This window comes from Ursus arctos, chromosome X (assembly GCF_023065955.2).
Source record: "Ursus arctos isolate Adak ecotype North America chromosome X, UrsArc2.0, whole genome shotgun sequence".
Classification (NCBI taxonomy): domain Eukaryota; kingdom Metazoa; phylum Chordata; class Mammalia; order Carnivora; family Ursidae; genus Ursus; species Ursus arctos.
This window is the reverse complement of record NC_079873.1, coordinates 26,850,571-26,872,704: the sequence shown is the minus strand read 5'-3', so window position 1 is coordinate 26,872,704 and position 22,134 is coordinate 26,850,571. Positions and strand designations below refer to the sequence as shown.

Below are 22,134 nucleotides of genomic sequence, written 5' to 3'. Positions count from 1 at the left end.
ATAAAAGCAAAACTATGAGCACAGTATCTTAGAATAAATTTCCTGGAAAGTCTTAAATTGGATTTTTTGTGTGTGTTTAAATAACATGTTTTATTATCTCTTGTTAACGATGTACAGCTTTTTAAAAACCAAAATGAAGACTGTACTTGTTGTTTTTAATCAGAGTGAAGACAATGAGGGTACTGTAAAAGAATTGTTACAAAGAGGAGACAACTTACAACAAAGAATCACAGATGAGAGAAAGCGAGAGGAAATAAAGATAAAACAACAGCTGTTACAGACAAAACATAATGCTCTCAAGGTATTAGAGCTAAAATTATAATATACCTTGCCTGTGGTTTTTTTCATATGTAGGGTAAACTATATTGTGCATAAATAAAATCTGCTTAAGAATCTTAGTCACCAGAAAATACATTTTTTTCTCCTGTTCAGTGTGTGCGCTTTATTTAACATATTTGAGTGGTGTCTTTGATTTTGAAAGATGTGTTGCTTTAAAAAATTGGGATTTTTTTTTTTTTTTGGATGAGACAAATTTTTCTGAGTAGTGCTTGGAAAATATTACAATGCATTATTCATAGTGTTTATACATTTAATTTTCTAGTACAGTTTATTTTTACATTATTTTTACATTTGTCTTAAAAGACCTGCTTAACAGCCAGAAAAACCAGTTCATATTTTGTGGGTTCTCTGCTGCCTATATTTTATTGATTTTATCTAAAGTAAGTCCAGTTATTTTGTAACCTAATATTTGTTTAATAAGGCCTGGGATTCTACTTAATTTTTTTTTCAATTAACTTCATTTTGCCTTTAAGAGAGTCACTCTTTGCAACTAACTAAGCATCTACAGAGTCTAATTTCATTTATATAGGAATCCTCAAAGCTAATGTCCTTGAAGAAGAACTGGCGCTCTCGTATTAAGCAGCGGTAGCGTATAGCCTCAAGCAGCCATGTGACTCATCTGGATGTGTGCAGGAAGGACAGAATAGTGTTGGTGTTTTTATAATAATATTTAGGAAGCTCTTGACATGACACTGGACTTGTGAAGAATTTTGTGAAATAACCTTTTATTTTTTAAATGTGCTTTTCAATATTCCCTATTGGCATGCATGGCTGATTTTCTAATACTGTTAATTGCTAAGCTTTTCATTGTAAATCACTCTTGTAGAGCTGTGTAGCTATGAGGGTAGATCCACCTAGTAGGTGGATGAAGTCTGCTCTCTATATGCAAATAAGAGTATAAAACCTTTCCCCGTATAGTCAGACAACCAAATAAACACTGCTGAGAATGTAATTACACAATATTGTGCCTGCAAGGAATCCACAAGGAAAGTCTAATTGGCCAGCAGGTGTTCTGAAGGTAACTGCTGATAAATATAGTAAATAGAAAAGGACTCTTCCTTGAGGGAGTGCAAGAGCAAGCCATAATGTGCTCAGAAAATCAGAAAGCTGTGTAATTCACACACTTCCAACTGTGACCAGGCTTTCTGAAGCATCGATAGTGGTCATATGATGATATGTGTCCTACTGAACAGCAGTGTTTAATGGTTATCTGGCATATCTCTATACAAATCTATATAATGTCTCTAAATATCTTTACACATTATGTATCACCTTGTGCTTAGGGAATGAAAGGAGTTTGAGATTTTATGACCACAAGCCCTTTCTCTTGGCAAAGATGTGGGTTGTATCACGAATAAGACATGGCTCAGCGCTCATTCACGTGGCTTTATCCTGGTACCTTTGAAAAAAGCAGCATTCCATCTGGCTCATCCCAGGCATTTATTACCTCCACAGGAGGTTTAGAAATTCAACTAAAAATGTAAACTGCAGTAAATTTTACATCCTCAATTTTGAACAAAATGGAGAATGAAATTTAGATCATTCTTGCAAATAAATGTTAAAAGCGATTATGAAAATCTACTCCACTTGCCAAACTAATCTACACCACCAAATTCAGTAACTATATTAACCTGCCAAGTGGCTCCAGTTCTAGTCCTTATGAAATATTTCAAAGAAGGTCAGAACTTTTCCAAAGCAATGAATATTTCAGCAGTTCTTTGATATTCATTATTTTCTTTTGCTCCAGTTAAATCTGTACATGAAACCCTAATTACTACCGTTCTGAAGAAATGAAAGCTGTATTCTGAGCTCTTACATTCCCTTGTGTTATCATAAAATGGCATTACAACAAATTCTATTGATCGGGGAAGACATTGGGTGTGCTTGTAAGGAGCAAGATGATTAATTTCCCTCCTTTGTTGATTTATTAAGCTGTTGCCCTTATTTATCTCATCACGTTGATTGCAAACCGCGCACTTCCCTTTCTTTTTAAACTAATTCATCATTTTGCATTTGGAACATGATTTGATATAATAAGAAAAAGTTGGCCATGGAAGCCTGAAAAGGAAGAGCATTTTTATAATAGTTGTCATTTTCATGTACACTCACAGATATATATCTTTCACACTTCTAATATATAGCTCAAGACAATTTATATGATAACTAAGATGACTTTATGTTTCTAATCACAAAATATTCACGGCCTATGAAAATTTTTACAGGGACTGCTAAAACCATGAATGTAGTTGCTTGGCTATGTAAACCTAAAATTTTGTTGATGATCCCAGGGCTTAAGATACAAAATTTTAGAATTTGTATTTATTTTAAAAGTCAAGTACAAACTCATTAAATTTGTGCAAGTGTCTGGTTAATACAAGTGTATTCATATACTAAACTATTTCACATAGACTACACGATAATTTAGTTGACTCATGTAGTCAATTAAATATGACAAGATTTCTGAACAAATTTGAACATGCCAGGAGAAAATACTTTAAGTGGGTTGTCCAGTTTCCTTAGCTTTGTGTGAATAGATCCTGCCACAAAAATACCCAATTTCATCATCTATTTGTATATTTAGCATTTAAGTGTGAATTTAAGTGAAGCTGTACAAGAAGATGAGGGGTTCATTATTTGTAAATAACTACAGCCAGAGGTGTACTATACATATGTATTGATATTTTAATAATATCTGCACCATGAACAGGATTTGAGGTCTCAAAGAAGAAAAAAGGCTCTAGAAATTTCTCACCAGTGGTATCAGTACAAGAGGCAGGCTGATGATCTCCTGAAATGCTTGGATGACATTGAAAAAAAATTAGCCAGCCTACCTGAACCCAAAGATGAAAGGAAAATAAAGGTAATGTTGTTTTAGAATGTCAATACTAGATTTTATTGCTACAGTTTAATTTCTTTACCTTAACATCTGTGGATCGTATTTAAAATTGTTGATGTTGTTTCCTCTTTTAGTGTTCTCTCTGATTTGCTGCATTTCCTTGTATTATGTTTTGTTTTGGTAAATGTATTGTATTAAGTGTTTTTTTCAATTGACGTAATGTGGAATGAATAAAATGTTTTATTTCTAGACAATGTAAAATGAATTAAGAAATGTCATATGTTTTCTGGTAAAATTGTAATTGACTTTGTGTATCTTTGTTCCAGATGAACAAATGACTTATCGCTATATGGACGACTTCTTTCTCATGTTAGCACATTCATTTCATCAAAGCATCTTCACACATCAGTGTCAAATCTCTATAGATTGATTTGCATATTGTCCGAAGATGTTTTTTTTCTGTTATTATTTTACACTTTTTATTTTGCTTCATTCTCTGTTGAGTTCCTCAAAACTTTAAAAAGAAAATAAATAACCACTTACCCTCTAAATTATATTCTATGTGGATGATCCCTGAGGAATAATGCATAGTCACTCAAATTTCGGTCAGCCCCCAAAACACCACAGGAATTGAGAAGAAAGAAAAATGTTAGATGAATTTAAATATTTCCTCAATTAGAATATCTAAAACTGAGCATTCAAAGGATAACTGAAATAACATTTGGATTCTTGGGTGAAGATGACAGTGATGGCTTCCGTATTTGTAAATTACGGAACGTGACAATAAAATGACAACAGCCTTTGAAATTTCTGAGAGAAGTATGTGCTGCTTGCAGGTTGGTTGATGTGGTTAGCTAACTGCCCTGGGCCCTGTATTGGTTTTGCTTAATAGGAAATTGATCGTGAGTTGCAGAAGAAGAAAGAGGAGCTGAATGCAGTGCGTAGGCAAGCTGAGGGCTTGTCTGAGGATGGGGCCGCAATGGCAGTGGAGCCAACTCAGATCCAGCTCAGCAAGCGCTGGCGGGAAATTGAGAGCAAATTTGCTCAGTTTCGAAGACTCAACTTTGCACAAATTGTGAGTTGTTATTGGCAAACCCACGTATGTGTTTGCAACTACTACTCTAATACCAGAGGCCTACTAACAAATGGAAACAACAACAACAACTGGGTGCAATTTCAGACTTCTAATATGCATTCTGAAAGTGAGCAGTTTCCCCTCACTTTGGGCTTCTGCAACACTAGTGATTAGTTTTTCAGATTAAAAACACAACAAATTAACAGCACATAGGGAACAGGCCCTTTACCAGAAATGAAAACTGCATCTTAATTTGTTTTGCCACATCATTTTTTTCATAACATTGGCAATGTGAATTTGTCAATTGATCATACATTTACATTATTTCAGTGTCTAATCCAAAAATACGTATTGCTTTCCTGAGATCATCCCACGCTAATTTTACTTTCTTAATGTATACATGGTAAATAATAAATCTTTTCTGAGACATCTTCTTATATCAACTTGAATAAGGACCTTATCTCGCTGACGTAAAAGAATAGTAGTTTAGTCCTCGTATCTGGCTTAGCTACTTCATGGGTTAAAAGGCTTTTTAGAAGTGGATGCCTAGTAAGATGGTTTATAACTGATAGCGGATTGAAAAATATCAAATATTGTGACCACTGAAATATTACAAGCCAAAGGGAAAAGGAACAACTCTTCTTTCAAACAACTGGATGGGTATTTGGTGTTTTTTTCCTTAAAAAGGCAATTCATAATCATAAGATTGGTCTTCTTAGCTCTTTATTTGTAATAGGGTATAAACCATAGGATTTTTTCTAACAAGTACATTTTTTGTTCCTATTCTGAGATATCATAAAGTGAAGAGGAATGTTTACTGCTATGTAATTATGCAAAAATAGTGCTTTTCACAAAACAAATGTGTTAAGGCTGGGAAATAAGAATTTCTTAATATGTTAGGTTGAATCTTATGAAGCCAACAGATATTCAATCATTTTTGACCTATGTAAATGACAATTTCATTTGTTTCAACCTTCAGATGAGACTTTGTGGAATTTCTTATGTGATATTGTTGATTCCATTTAATATGGGATATTTTAAAAATATGCCTTAGACAGCATAGCTTTATTTTATAAGCATATAATTTTGTTAATACTGCTTATTAACCAAGGGAAAATATACTACATATTATTGTTACTTCTTTTTACAAAACATTAGAGAAATCCATGGATACACTGTTTTTGATGAAATCCAGGACCCTAAGATTTAATAGCAGCTGAATATTCTGGGAACTTGGAAGAAGTAATATAATATACTGAGACTGTATTACATTCGAAGTCCAATTCCAGCTGATTGCACGTTTCAGCCTATTATCCTTCCTATTAGATGTTGAACATAATATGTCATAAATCACTGAAGCTTACACTAACAGAAAGCCTGTGTCTGTGGATACAAAATGAATTGAAAGATTAAGGCAACCATAAAGAAAATTCAAGTAAAATATTTTTACTGAATTTAATAGATCACTCAAGGAGAAGTCCCTTGCTTTGATTTATCTGACTACTAACTAATTCCTCCATTTCAATTTTCCCCATATCTTGACACATCCTATATGCAGGATTATATTTTTTTACAACCTGGTCAAGGTAAGTTATTAACATTTTATAGTTAAATGGACACAGGGTCAAAAATCTCCACAAACCACCCACTTAAAATGTCATTATGTCCTTATACATAAAGGGTTCTCAACACATATTTGTAAAACATAGTGATGATTGGTAAAATAAAGCAAAAACGTGTAAACCAGTATAAAATTTTAAAAGTCATAGTAAATGCTAAGATGTATTTTCCCCATTAGTGGTTTCTTCTTGATTTTATATCCGAGAGAACCAAAATTCAGAAGGTGCCTAGAGTGGGGAATATGTTTTTTTAAAGATTTTATTTATTTATTTATTTATTTATTTATTTATTTATTTATTTGTTTATTTGAGAGAGAGAGAGAGGGGGAGTGTGCGAGCACAAGCAGAGGGATGGGCAGAAGAAGAGGGAGAGGGAGAAGTAGACTCTCCGCTGAGCATTGAGCTCAATGGGGGCTTAATCCCAGGACCCAGAGATCATGACCTGAGCCGAAGGCAGGTGCTCAACCGACTGAGCCACCCAGGCACCCTGGGAATATATTTTTATGTGAACTCTGGGTTTCCATAACAGAAGTAATAACAATTTGTATGAAGAACAATCAATTTAATATTGCAATTATATTTGTCTTTGAATTTTAATTAGGCCTAGAAGATGACAGATAGCTAGATAGATCTAAGATGTATCTTTTTCTCCAGTGATTACTAATATATATTGAAAAAACTGATTTCACATGTCCACCAACCTGGTTAGGGTCATCTTTCCCAATTATCATACAATGAGGCCATTTGAGATTAGCCACAAGTGAACAGTTTAACCAAAAGTTATGTTTGGAATAATCCTACAGTGGCTCTGATGCAGCACAGGTCATCATAACTTCAGTATTCTTTACCTCCCCCTGGCTCCCCTTTTCTATTTGTCTCATCTTTCATTCTCCCAATTTTCCCTTTCTCTTCTCTCTAGATGTGAATTCTAGACTTCATTTGGACTTACTGATTTTCAGTTAGTCTTTCATATCTTAGGAGTTACAATTCAAGATTGCAGGGAGTACTCTAAAGTGCTTAACATTTGAGAGTTGTGTTTAAAATGAGAAATTAATTTTCCTTATTTCAGAGATAAAGATTTAAAAATGGACTAAGCAATGTAAAATTTTTCACTTCAGGGACTATGTCCATATCAGAGCTGTATATGGCAATAATAAAGCTCAGATGAGGTCTGGAACTTTGAGGGAGGCATGAGGCAGCCCTGGGCCAGATAAGAGTGCAAACCAAAGCAGAGTAGAGAGTATCCCCAAGCGATGGTCCTCAGGAAAATCATAGAGACCACAAAGAAGGGAAAACAGATTGGGAGGAAGCAGGTAAATTTTTCTCTAAATATTCAGCAGTTTGGAGCCCCTGTCCTAGTTAGGAATAGAAAACAGTTTTAATTATACTTCCTGTTGACTTGCAGACCTGGCTGATCAGTGAAGACCAAGCAATGATTGTAAACTGAACATAAGGAATTTTTCTGTAGGGTGTTTTGTAACACCTGTGTGGTCTAGTAAAAAGGCTACCCCCTGGGATGAACAGCCCAGAATATGAATGCCACTGTGTCTTCTAGCTATATGCTCATGGGTAAATAAATATCTTTCAGCCTGATTTCCCTCGTCTGTACAATGGGAATATGGACTTTTGTGATAATGAAATATGGTAATATTTATAAAACACCTGGTGTATTATAGGAGCTCAATGAATCAAATTTTTCGTCTTTCTGTATATAACACTGGAAAAGACATTATTTTTAAATTTTATGTCTTGATAGGCTAAGAGGATTAGGCTCAGCATGTACCATAGATTTATAATGTTATTAACAACAGATAGATATATTTTGTTCAGTGTAGATTGCAAATTAGATTTCATCATCCTTGAAAGCGTAGTCATATCTAGAGTCACAAAACATTCGCAGAAAGTTTCATGCAAAGCTGGTGATTCTACCAATGAAGGCATAATTCCCCATAAACATGTCAGTAGTTCTCTATCTAAATTCTTATCTCCTATGGAAAAGTAGAGGAAGAGATAAGAAAAAACCAATGGCTTTGAAAATTTCTTAATAGAAAATTACATGTAATTTTTATTAAGCATAATTGTAGCATTTGAAAGTTAATCTCCCAGAGCTCAAGAAAATGCAGCCAAAAAATTACACAAAGAAAGTACCACCACAATACAGGAACTCCTAAGCAATATAAGCTCGCAGACTAAAATTATAATGGATATGAAAAAATTCTTTTCATGGATGATGTTAACAGATGCCAAAAAATAAAAGGAGAATGCACATCTGAGGAAATTAGAGATAAGAGAACAATCAGGAAAGGACATTAAAATAATTGTTTAAAAATTTTTAAAGTAATTGGGGTTTTTTCATGTTTAAAAAGATTTTTAAAGAGGATGTAATGGAATTCCTACAATAAAAATAGGCCATTTTGAATAGTGAACATGAAGGTTTGAAAAAATAAAAAGTCTAGAGATTAAAATATAATTATTAAAATAATAACTCAAACAGCTTTTTAAATAGTGGATTCATCATGGAAGAAAAATGAATGTATTCATTGAAGGATATTGAGGATAATTTTGCTTTGCTGAAAATACTGGAATGTGTAGAGAATAGAATAAAAAGCTCACATATATGCATGAAAAGAGTTCCAGATTGAAAAAGTAGAGAGCCTGGGAAGAGACAATATTTTATATAAATGACTGACATTTAACAAAATTGAATAAATCTCAGTTTACAAGAGTCCTCACGTTGAATAAAGCTCAACTAGACTGGAATAAATAAAAACAAGTCACACCTAGCTAGGTTTGAATGAAACTCAGAACATCAGTGATCAGGAAGGTATCATAAAAGCCACTGAGGACCAAAAACAATACCTACGGGGTGACAAAGTTGACAGTAGACTTTTCAATATCAATAATAGATATTGGAAGACAATGAAATAACATCTTCAGTATACTAGGCAAATTTTCAAATGTCCTGTAAACTGTGATTCGAAAGTGAAGACAAAATATTTTCAGACATACAAGTATTTTCAGATAAACAAAACTATGAGAATTTATTACCTATACATTCTTGTTGAATTAATAAACAATATGCTAGTGTAAAAAAGGAAATGAAACCAGAAAGAAGGAGCAAGCTATATAAAGCTATATAGAATTCTATATATAAAGAAGGATTTCTTTTTTTAAATCTTGTACTCAGCCACTAAAATTGTAGCAAGTGCTGTAAAGGAAAACAGAAGGCTATGAGAGTGTAGAAGTGATTTGACTCAACTTAAAGAATACCATAAATAAGAGGCTCATTGTAGAGGGTCACAACAAATAATGAGGTTTGTGCCGAATGTGTTTAGTATGAATTATTGCTCGTTATTATGTTTCTCAGAAAAAAAATAATCCTTTAGAATAGGTATACATGACCTGTCCCAGGAATGGGAGCAAAAATAATGCAAACATCAGAGTAAAAGATGGAAAACAAATGTCCCTTTTCTAAATACAACAACTCCATTTGCCCTGGAAATCCTATAGCTACAAAGATCAAGTAAATAATGCTGATATTCAACATTTTACATCTAACAACTTCTTCAGCTTCTTTTGGATGCCTAACAGATATTTCGAACATAACATACCCCGGTCAGGAATTAACTGATTGTTGCCTCTACATAATTTGGCTCCAAACCAGTTCCATGGGTGTTAGTAAATTACCGTGTCACTTAGTCCAAAACCTAGACCTCATCCATGATTGCTCTTTTCTCTTGTATTATCCATGTAATTCATTTCAAATTCTATTGGTTCTACTCACAAAATACAGCTTTAATCAGACCACTCAGTATCTGCATTGTGGAAACCCTAGTCTACAGCATAATTATCTCTCATCTGGCTTATTTCAACAGCCTCTAATCCTTGATTCCAGTCTTTCCCCACCTACACTATACTCTTTCTGGTGAATCCAGAGTGCTCCTAAAGCATAAGTGAGATTCTATCAAGCCCCTGCTGCTCATTACCCTTTCAATGAAATCCTATGAGATTGTACATGATTTGGTTCCTGCCTGTCCTATTACTCCAACTTTGTTTCCCTTTTTGCAATTCTCCTGTCATACAGGCGTAAAAATGTCTCCTCCATACTTAAACACACCAACACCATTTCCATTTTGGGGCCTTTGAATGTTTTGCTTCTTCATGGAATATTTTTCACCCAAACTTTTATGTGGGTGCTGTAACTCAGATGTCCTTCCATTTAGCAACAATAAACATTTAGTAGAACTTTGAAGTATAATCTGGGCAGGTAATACTTAACGGTTTTTTTCATATTTTAAGAATATTTTATACTTCTTATAAGTATGCATTTCTAGAACATACAGATTTCATTACAGTTACTTCCAGAAGTGTTATACTGAGAAAAGACAAAGTTCTGGAAGTTTAACACTGAGGTGGTAGAGTGAATATGAGGAGGATTACAGTACTGTGTTGTAAAGGATAGTTTTTAGTACATCAGAGTAAATTGTAATAAGGTGTGTTAACAGTAGAAGTACACATTTCTAAAATAGACAAGTTCTTGAAAATTTGATAGAAAATTAGTTTTGTTAGTTTCACTTTAAATGCTAAAGAAATGTATTACATAAATTAGTCCTTATGTGAATAATTTTGTAAGACAAAAACACTTTTATAGTGTGAACATTCCTCCACTAACTTTTAAAAGTTGTTTGAATTTGAATAGAACCTTACATATCCATAAAGAGCTTTCACGTATATCTAGTTTGTTTCCACTAATAACCCTCTTATTAATAACCTTATTATTTTCATTGTCATTTTACAGTAAAGAAAATTTAAATGAGGTTAATTATATTTGTCCAAGGGCAATTGTAAGAAGTGGAAGACACCACACTTGGACTCAGTGCTTCCTGAAATATTGTGGGAGTTGTTCAAAAGAAAGAAAAATATCTAGTGTCCAAAAAAGTTTGAGAAACACTGAATTAAGCAAAGTTTCCTTACTCCAGAATTTAGCAGGGCTTTTGATATGCAAATGTGATTATGAATTTCTACAAGGGGAATAAATTCTGCAGACTTTCACATCTGGATAGTTGCAGTACAAAAGGGGAAATTTCATTTCATTTTTATGCTAGGATTCCTGCTCAAGTAGTTGTGAAGAACTAGTGTTCTTCAGGAAAAAAAAAGAAATAGGAAAAGCATTCCTGTACCATTATGCTTTTGTTACCTCGGATTTTCTTAAAAGAAAGCATTTGCTTCATAAGGAAAGTAACCACAGAGCTGACTGCCATCACCTCATGTAAAATAATGCTTGAACCTAGATTTGATATGCCATTACTCATTTTTTGGTGTATTTTCTCCTATCACATAATGATAACGAATTAATTTTGAGACTAAAGGGGAAGCATCCTCTTTGCGTAATTGCCACATAGATTTTTTTTTTCTTTGCCCTGAAATAAAGATTGTCAGCTGCCAATGCAATATCCTTGGAGAATTTGGGAACATAAATAATTTTCTTAGAGACAGAATGTTCTTTAGTAAACAGAGGTGTAAATGTAAAAAACTAATAATGGTTGCTTTGGGAAATGAACCAGGAGGTAGCTGCTTATAAAATTTTCCTCCTCTCAGCTTCAATTTCGTAGTAACATATCACAAGAGTTAAGAAAGAAATCAAGTAGGTGAAGATTCTGTGTCTCCTAGATTGTGATCATTATAGTTATTGTCATTTCTGTAATATTTTTTTCTAGTCTCTAGTTATGTAATAGTTCAAGGGTTGTTTGGTAAATAGAGTATGTTCAGCTAGAATCACCTTCCAGGAAGATAATAGACTCACTGATTCCCTCATTCCTCTTTTCAAATGTAAGGAAATTCTGAATAAAATATAATTTTAGAAGAGTTTTAAAGACATAGCTGAGCTCAAAATATATAATGGAAACTTCCTTCCCTTTCTTTGCCATAAATAAGCACATTATCTCATGTGATAGTGAACCCGGATTGAGGGTCCAGTGGTTAAAAGAAAGTTTTGAAGATCTTTTACACGAGGCCTTATACAACATCTAGTATAGAGATGTAAATGAAAGCCCTGTTTAAATATAGAACCTTCAATGTCTTTATGCCATATGTAGATGGGAAATAGATAAATCCTACCTACAAGCCCAATTCTATCTGCCAAGGATTCTGGCTGGAGAAGAAAAATCTTTGATAATTAAAACTGAGTGTGGGAGGTCTGAATTTATATACTAACCCTAAGCCTCTAGATTCCTAAACTGAGAAATTAACATAAAATGGGTCCCAGATTGGTGAAATCTGTGAAGTCTTCTCCCACAATCATACAATAAGTCATTCTTTTCAGAGTTCCACAGACACACAAACACTAAATATTGGTTCACTGCAAAATATCACAACCCATATGAAGAAATGAATACATGGTGACTCAGAGTCATCTAACATCGTGATCAAGAGAATTAGTACTTCATGAACTTAAAATAATAGAAGAGCACTGGATATAGTAAAGTAAATATGTTGAAAAGAAAGGAATAAAATAAGTATTAATTTATAAAACTACCATACACAAAAAAATACACAGGTATTTATGATGATAATACATCAAATAAAGCTTATAGAAGCCAAAAACTAGTCATTGAAATGAAAAACTAAGTATATGTGTTAAGCACCTAATCAAACAAATGTGAAGAGAAAATTAGAAACTTGTTAGAGTAAAATGATCAGCATATACCACAAAAAAATAAAAAAATGGAAAATGTGAAAGACAGACTGAGAGAACAGAGTAAGAAGCTTTATGACTAATAAAATTACAAAAGCAGAAGACAGAAAGAACACAGGAGAGGCAATATTTAAGGGAGAATAGCCAAAAATTTCCCAGAACTTAGACATGAACCCACAAATGGAATAAATACATTGGTGTCCCAACCAAGGTGAATTAAATTAAGTATGGCAAAACAGAATGAGTATATAAATACCTTGTAAAGGAACAGGGCACACACATATGTCAACACAAGTGACTTATTTAATAGAAGGTTCTGATAATAATAAAAATATCTCCAGATTCCTATCATATTACCATTGCAAAATCAAGACAAGGCCATGATTTGTGAAATAGGTTCTACCCATGTTAGAACTGATATTTTGTTGTAATTTTTATACTTGGAGTAAGAAAACCTAGGATTATATCCTGCATCTCTCATTATCCATGCAACTTTGACTAGATATTTGAGCCTCGGGATAAAATTAGTAATTTTTTTCTTACAGAATTAAGAGAGATTATGAACCACCAAAAATGATGAAGGAGTTCCAAAATATTTTTGTTACAGTCACTAGTTTGAAGGACAGTATGCACAAGGGTCGGTGTCCAGAGCTCACACTGATAAGTGTCCTGAAAAGCCAAAAGCCAAAAATTTAAGTTGCTCTGAGTTGTTGGTATCAGATAAGCCTAACAAAAGCAAGTAAAAATCTTTCTCATTTAGCACTGCTTAAACCTAAACTTTATTATTTGTTTTAAAATTGTTTACTTTATTTGTTTATTTTAGAGAGTGAGAGACCATGAGCAGGCGGGGCAGAGGGAGAAGGAGAGGGGATCTCAAGTAGACTCCATGCTGAGCATGGAGCCCAATTCAGGGCTCCATCTCACCACCCTGAGAACACTAAGTGAGCCAGAAACCAAGAGTCAGATGCTTGACTGACTGTGCCAACCAGACATCCCTAAACCTAAACTTTAAATAATTCCCACAGATGAAGTTCCAGGAGCATGTGTTTAAAATTAAAATGGCAGTTTACACTAGGAAACAAACAGGAGAATCCAACTCCCAAAGACAGAAGATAATGAATTAATGAGATACAGAATGTGAAATATGTTAAATATTTTCAAAATAGTAATAGTTGGCATCAAAAGTAGGAGTTAGGGACAAGAGGCAGAAATACAATAATGATCACGAGGTTTTGAAAAGAGTTGAATAGAACTTCCAGAAATCGAAAAATGTGATAAATTAATAATTCAATGGACAAGTTAAGCATCAGATTAGATATAACAGATATGGGGAGTTAGAAAATTGGAAGATGGATAAAATAAATTACCTGAAATGCATAAAGAGAGACCAAAACATAGAAATATGAAAATAAAAAGGATAAGAAAGGGAGTGAGAAGGTCAAATATACAAGGAAAGAATGGAGAGACTGGGAAAAGGTCAACATTTGAAGTGACAATTGCTTAGGAATATCCAAAATTATTGAAAGTCTCAATAACCAGGTTGGAAATCAAACAAATCTCAAGCAGAAAAAAATAAAAGAAATACACCAGTATAGCCTCATAATGAATCTGATAAATTCCAAAAACAAAGAGAACTTTCAGCACAGATTTCTAGATTACCTAGAATGTATAAATGACAGCAAATTTTCAAGCAACAATAAAAGCCAGAAGGTGGTAGAATATCTTCAAAAATAATGAAAGAAAACCACTTATGAACCTAGAATTGTATACTTATAGAAACTTTTTTTTTTAAATAACAGTGAAAGATCTTACCAAAAATTGAGTTCGTTCACTAGCAGAACATCCTCACTGTAGGGTCCTCAGGGTTTTGGGGGGTTTTGTTTGTTTTTTTAGAATTAGCCACAGTTATTTAGTTATCCATCCATATGCCTTCATGGTGTGTTAAGATAATTTTATATCTTAAACTTTATTATTAAACATTATATCATCTTTTTCTCTGTTAGTAAAAATAAGTTCTGTAAACATTTTTAAAACCTATGTAATAGTCCATGTCATGTTTGCACGTCATGGCTGATTTCTAACTAGAAAGAAATGACCCCAGATGGAAGATTTGAGATGCAAAGAAGAATGATGAGCTAAGAAAATACTAAACAAATGGAGAAACCTAAGGAAACATTCACTAAATGTAAAAGTGTCTGATTTATTTATTTAAAAAACAGAATGGAAACACTAGACATCAGTGGCAGTTGAGTAAAGAGGGAGATTGCTTGGAGTTCACGTTGTTTACCTCCTACTTTTGTGGCTGTTCTTTGTCAGTCTCTGTTGGTGCTACCCCCTTCTCTACTGTTGAAATGTCTCAGTGCTCGGTCCTTGGACATTTTCTCTTTTTCTTTCTTTCTTTCTTTCTTTCTTTCTTTCTTTCTTTCTTTCTTTCTTTCTTTCTTTCTTTCTTTCTTCCTTCCTTCCTTCCTTCCTTCCTTCCTTCCTTCTGGTAAGATTTTATTTCTTTGGGAGAGAGAAACAGAAAGCACATGCGCGCACAAGCAGTAGGAGGGGCAAAGGGAAAGGTTCAAGCAGACTCCCTGCTGAGCAGGGAACCCAAAATCGGTCTCCATCCCAGGACCCTGGGATCATGACCTGAGCTGAAGGCAGACTTTTAACTGACTGAGCCACCCCGGTGCCCTGACAGTTCCCTCTCTCTATTTATACTCCATGCTTTGCTCTTTTCACCCACTCTCAAAACTTTGATGTCAGGTACAACCTCATGACTACTGCATTTTTTAACCAGACCACTCTTCTCCCCTGAACTATAGTGGCAACACTGTCATTTCAGTTTCAGGTAAAAATCTATCTTTGTTTTCCTTTACTTATTCTCAACACAATAGACAGACACATCACTTGAAAATAGAAATCAGGTGTGTCTTTATCCGTTCAGAATGCCCCGGTGGATTCCCATCTATTTTCAAGTGAAATCCAAAATCCTTACATTAATTTCAAGGGATATATTACCTGGCTCCTTATTACCTCTCAGGGCTTATCTCTTAATACTTAATGTCTTGTTCACTCTGCTCCACCTACATTGGCCTTTTCACTCTTCTCGAACATGGCTGACATGCTCCCTTTGCATTGTGTTCCTTACACCTAGAACACTCTTCCCCCAGACATCTGCACAGCCCCCTCCATCTCTGCCTTCAAGTCTTTACTTGAAAGTGTTCTGAATGAAACACATACACTTGCTTGACCCACCCCACTTATTTTTGTGCATAAAATTCACTACCAGGGAAGTTAGAAATATTTCCGTTCTTCATCTTATTATCTCTCTCTGTAGAGTGAAAGTTCCTAAAATGCAGGAATTTTCTCTTTTTTCCCCCCCGCACTGCTGTCCTCAGAACCAAAAACAACGATTAGCAAGTAATACGTACACAATATACATTTGTTGAATGAATGATGAATAAAATGACTCTAAGATCCTCTTAATGCTCAGAAAGAGACCATACAAATTTTTTTTTGTGCACATTAATAGTTTTGGAGTAACCATTAACCCAATAAAAGAGAGTATAAATTTTCTGAAGTCCAGAGAGAAAAAAATGAATAAACTCTTGAAATACAATGAATAATCCAGACTGGATACTGGGGCTTAAGAACATTATTTGAACTGGCCAAAGATGGTAAGCAACTACATTAACACAGAACTTTGGTTTTTCTGAATCTTTCCAGTCCAAAGCCCTTACTGTGTATAAGATGACAATTGCAATTTAATATTCTCGTAAGTTTAAATAAATTCACCACTTTATAAATGAGTTTCAGACAATATGTTACCTCAGAAATATAACCTCAAATGACTGGATCTAAACAGTACAATAAATTAAAAATATTAATATAAATGTGTTAACTAGATTCCCTGCTTATATTAATACACACAGTTATTGTATAGTTAGGTTATGGCGATATGAGGTACATGATTTTGTATGTTCATCTTTTTAATTAAAGCTATAATGAATGACTAAAGTCATTTTGCTGTCAAATATATAAATAAAGTTGCCTTTCTTATAGTAATGTACTGTATCATATTTTGCTGTCAAGAGGAAATTTAACACAATCTTCAGGAAATATTGATGGTAAACAGTAATGTATTTTTCATAAATATTAGGTATAAATGCAAAATTCAATCTGATGCATTATGGATACATACAGTTTTATTATGTAATTTTATCAGTAAATTTAGAATAAATATAACTCATTTCTGGCATCAGAGTAACTTGTTTCACTAAAATAAATATTCTCTTCCTTGGAATGACAGTATTTGAAAAATGGTAACTTTTGATAGAACTGTTTTGTAACGGTTTACTCCTTCTCATTGTGAATAAGGACCTTAAGCAAAATTTATCTTTTCTGTGTCTAAGGGAAAATAATTGTGAATATCAGTTATTTTGTTGAGAGATAACAGTTATCTTGCTTACTAGAGGTATGCAATACTAGATTTTTACAAAGAGTATCTCTGATCCTCAAAAACAACTTAAGCGGGTCAAAATTTATCAAGCAACTTCCCTGAGTTCCCATAAGATTAAGGGTACAGATTCCAACATCAGGGTATAGTTTTAATTATTAAAGTAACAAAGAAATTTGTTGATATTGTCTCTTTGGTGGAGGAGCATTGTTTTATATCAGTTTCTTTCCTTTTTTATTTGCTGTTAATGAGAACCTCCTAATAATTATAAGAGTGCAGTGAAATCAGAATTCCATACGCTTACTGGGAGTCTGTAAAGAAACTCAAATTTTATTTTGGATACATCGAATTGGCATTTCTTTCATTTAATAACCATTTATCTAGTGCCTCCTATGTGCCAGACAACACAAAACATAAAACAACATTGGCGAATCCATGGCAATCATACAAAAGATGTGATATTTGATAAATATAACTCATACAATGAAGGGGGGAAAAGTACGAGAATTTATACACAGCAATTTGACCTCCGTTTGCAATATAACAATAAAAAGTGTAATTTTGTGCAATCTAAATTTGCTTTCAAAATATGGAACACCAGCTGGAAGGGAGCTCAGATGGCTTCTGCAGTGGAGTTGGCAATATCCTTCTGAGCATGCCCGAAACAACTGGTTAAAAATAATTAAATCACTTACACCATCTGTGAATCATTCTGATTCTTCACTAATTACTTAAGGCTCTCATTGTATGGAACATATTCTTAGAACAGATGAATAAAATTAATTCAAGTGTATAGCTTTCCTTAGTTTGATTTTCATGAAATAAACAGTTACAATGTCTTTAAGTTTGCTTAGTTATCTGGTATTTCTTCTGCCCTCTTTCATGAACCAGTGGCTTTTGAAATATTAAAATGTATTTGAAATGTAGTCTTATTTTAAGTAATACAAATGCATTTATTCACAGATACTTCATTATGCTACATAATTTTCTTTAAAAATTCAATAATTTTTACCTTTTTACTTATTTAATCTTCTGAGTGTAGTACTCAATAAATATAGACAGCTATCTACTAAAAAATCAATTGAAAGTCCAAATGGATTGCATTCTCAGATTTAACACCACGTACTATAATCATGAGTGATTTTTAAAAATTTAAATGGCTATTTTAATACATGTAAAGCAGAGGAAAGCTATATTGAGTGGCGAGTAGTCCATGGATAAAAGATGTATGGATAAAATGAAAACCCAGAGTCCATATATGTACAAATTTACCATGTTTAGATCAATTCATAACTTAGAGACATTCTTAGCTGTTTAGCTAAATAACACTGAATAGGCATTTATTTCCAAGATAAATCAACTGGGGGGATTTCCAGGAGTTCTATGCAAATAGTTTTCCATAATAGTTATGAATGTCTGGGTGGCAAAATATAAATAACTGTATTGTTTAACAAATATGGTAATCTATAATATTTATAACTACCTTTGTGATCTCTACAAAATTCAGATTCTGTACTGTGATTGGTACTTAGCCAATTACAGAGATACGTGAAACAATAGAATAATGTCATGGACACTCTAGTTTCTTACCTCATAGATAGATACACTTTACTGTTTCCTACATGGAAAATTATTTTGAGAGAACTACACTCTTCTGTATATTAGCTTCCTTAGTGAAAAACAGCCTCTTTAATGTACTGCCACAATGGCCTCCTCTTCTTCAGTCTTGCAAAAATGTCTTCCACTTCATAGTCTTTGCGGTTGTGGTCTCCTTTTCTTGGTACTTTCTGGATCTTTGCCTGCTAGTGTCCGCTCATCTGGCGGGATGTAGAGCAAATATATCCTTCAACATCCTGTCTGATAGAGTTCAGGACATTCCCTTCACCTCCTCCATCATGCTGTATAATATTAGCCAGATTATTTTCCTTATAGCACTTACCATGATCTGAAAATATTATGTTTATTTGTGTACTTATTTATAATTTATCTTCTACCATGGGAATTGTGGGCTCCACAAGGGCAGAGACTTGTTTATCTTGTTAACTAGATTTTTTCTTATATATAGATTCTACCACTGCATAGGTGTTCAATAAAAATGTGTTGAATAAATGGAAGAATGGATCTTCTTGTGGAATTCCTACAGTTCAATTATTTGTTCTGTATTCTTACAACATTGGTGCCCTAGTTTCCTACATGGAAACACTGGCAGTGTACCAGTGTCTGAAAGTTTTCACTGGTCCTTTGGAAAGGGGAAAAAATAAGAACGAATGTGTTGAGCTTTTCAAAGAGCTAAATTTATGAAAGAATTGTCCTTTCTTCAAAAAGTATGGCTTTCTGCAGTTGATAGTGGGTGGGTGGGGGAGCATTAAGATAGCCTTTCATTCATCTTTACTTTTTTTCTCTTTTATTATTATTTCATGACAGTGTCCTTTACTAGAAATAATAAATCTCAGAACTTAGTGAGGTTTCCTGACATTTGGGGTAGTATTTCACTGGCTTATGAAATACAAAGTCTAGGAACCATCCATTTGGATGAACTTGTTCACATGAAGGGGCACCATGCCTGCCAAATACCTGTGTTGGTTGCTTGAAATTTTGAGAATGAGGAAAGGAAAGCTCTAAAACTCCTGATAGCCTTTCATTTTTATGGCCTTCAACAAGCGTTATCCCCTGGAATAAGTTTCTGAAATTTCTTTTGTAGCTTGTGAGAAGCAAACACAAGAACAAATACAAGGGTTGGAATTAGGGTATCACAACACCTGGCTCCTATGTTATCAATATATATACATACATAAAATAAACGTACTAGGACAGCATTTGCTCACTTGTAAATATTTTTATCTTCTGGATTTAAATCCCCTTTTTGTTCCTTTCAGAGATAGCATCATTTAGTAGTGCTATTTGGAATCCAAACAATAAAATAAATTAGTTGGTTTAACTGAAAATGTTACCTTTCTTGTGCTTTATAAAAATTGAAAACTGAAAATATGAAGATTCCAAACTGGAAAAATGTAGTGCATTTACATTAATATGCATGTTTTCTTATAGTCTTCATTTTCAAACAAATAGCCATAACGTAACTTTTGATTTACACACTGCTTTTACTTACACACTGTTTTTACATTCACCATCTTAGTTAATTTTTACACTTTGAACAATTTGTTTGGATACAAAAAGTAAGCAGGTTAAATTGGCATTCTGAAAAGTTTTGAGCAGCGAAAAATTAATATAATGTTTTTAAGTTGGCAGAACGCTTTATTTACTCTGTAGTTGCTTTTACAAAGAATTCTAAGAAATATAAGTTCCGTTAAGGACTTAATTATCTTTTTAAAAATATATGATCTAAAATGAATTTAAAAGTGATCATGTGAATATGGGATGGTTTCTTTCAGTTAAAACTTGGAAATGTGCTAGGCAGAACGCTTCAATGTTACATTGGAATTCTTGCCTTGGGAAAATACAATGCTAATTATTTTCTGGAACATTGACAAAGAACAAGCTATTTCAGGAGAAACTATCTTGATTGTAAAGTGGAGCACATTAAGCCCAGGGTGTCATTAAACTCACAAAACCCTCTGAAAGAATTGAGCATAATATTTGGCGAGAAGAAAATGGTTTTCTTCAGTGACTATCATATTTTACAAAGCTATTTATAACTTGGCAAAGTATATTATTTTAGAAAAATAACATTAAACATAGTAGTTTCTATACACACACAGCAACTCATTCATTCACAGGTCAGGTGGACATCATTATGAATTACCTGGAACACAGCCACGTATCAGGAAAGGGGTAGAACAAAGGCCTCTGGATTCCCTAAATTGATTTGGTAAAGTTCATGAAGTCCAAAGCTTACTTAAATTTCCTTTTGAGAGGACTATTCAGATCCTTTTATGAAGATTGTTTTTTATTTCACTCTGATTAGAGAGAGAATTCTAATAAATGTAATTATCTTGTTGATCTGCTCCCAGTAGAGGCCAAAAGGCAAAGGGAAAAGAATAAATGACAGAAATATGAAATAATAGCTGCAGCCTGGATTTGAAGCCAAAAAGATCTTGTGTATAAGGATATATGGATGCATGGCCCTGAGAAACTCTTTAGCAGAGCATGACACAAAGAGGGAGAGGAAGAGAGATTATGTGTGTTTATGATTATTTATTTGATTTGGTTTATACTTAGCATGGATAATTTAAGAAGAAATTTAAGAAGAAAGATTAATGATTTTTAACCTAATTTTGTTTGGGGAATAAACTTAAAATAATTAAATTATCCATGCTAAGTTTATTCCCCAAACAAAATTAGGTTAGGCTGGTGATGGGTATTAAGGATGGCACGTATTGCATGGTGCACTGGGTGTTATACACAAATAATGAATCATGGAACTTTACATCAAAGTCTAGGGATGTACTGTATGGTGACTAATATATATATGTATATATATAATATAATAAAAAATAAATCTTTCTTCTAAGTGTGTAGCACATAATAGCATATGGCATATTAGCTTCCTAAATCACAAAACACTGCTGCCAGCTGATTGGTCTCTAAACATCAAACTACCTAAATATCTATCATCTATCTATGCCATGTTGTGTGCACATAGACACATGACTGTGTATATTTAAATATATAAATATAAATATAAATTCCTGTGTATATACTTATGTTTGCATACCAAAGTTTACTTTGTAAAATATACACTTTGCCTTTGATAAAAATGCTTGCTAAACTCATCAAGATGGTAATTTTTATAGTTTACTCTTCATCTTTCAGTCAAGTTCCAAAAGTTCTGTTTTGTAACCCCTTACTTTTTATTAAGCATATAGAATAATTATGAATGTTTAAAAGGAGAATAGAATGTGGGATAATTATCAAACTCATGGTATTTGGAATTAGGTCATATAATTTTTTAAATATTATTATATCTCAAGGTTATTAGTACCTCTTCAAATTAAGGGCATTTTTTAAATAATAATCTTTTATTATGTTATGTTAGTGACCATACAGTATATCCTTAGTTTTTGATGTAGTGTTCCATGATTCATTATTTGCGTATAACACCCAGTGCACCATGCAATATGTGCCCTCCTTAATACCCATCACTGGCCTATCCCAATCCCCCAC

At 33.4% G+C, this 22,134-nt stretch overlaps 1 protein-coding gene across 17 annotated transcripts in view; it reads left to right on the top strand.

Moving 5' to 3' along the window:
• The window catches only part of DMD (dystrophin), a 2,358,181-nt gene that overhangs the window by 1,188,420 nt on the left and 1,147,627 nt on the right, over nucleotides 1-22,134 (top strand). For 14 of the 17 annotated variants that reach the window (XM_057309646.1, XM_048213297.2, XM_057312403.1 and 11 more), the window contains 3 exons: nucleotides 164-301; nucleotides 3,047-3,199; nucleotides 4,068-4,250. In XM_057309646.1, coding sequence (XP_057165629.1) covers nucleotides 164-301; nucleotides 3,047-3,199; nucleotides 4,068-4,250 — 474 coding nt within the window. The remainder of the gene's footprint in view (nucleotides 1-163; nucleotides 302-3,046; nucleotides 3,200-4,067; nucleotides 4,251-22,134) is intronic. The other 3 variants (XM_057310259.1, XM_057311364.1, XM_057311866.1) reach the window with 1 other exon arrangement.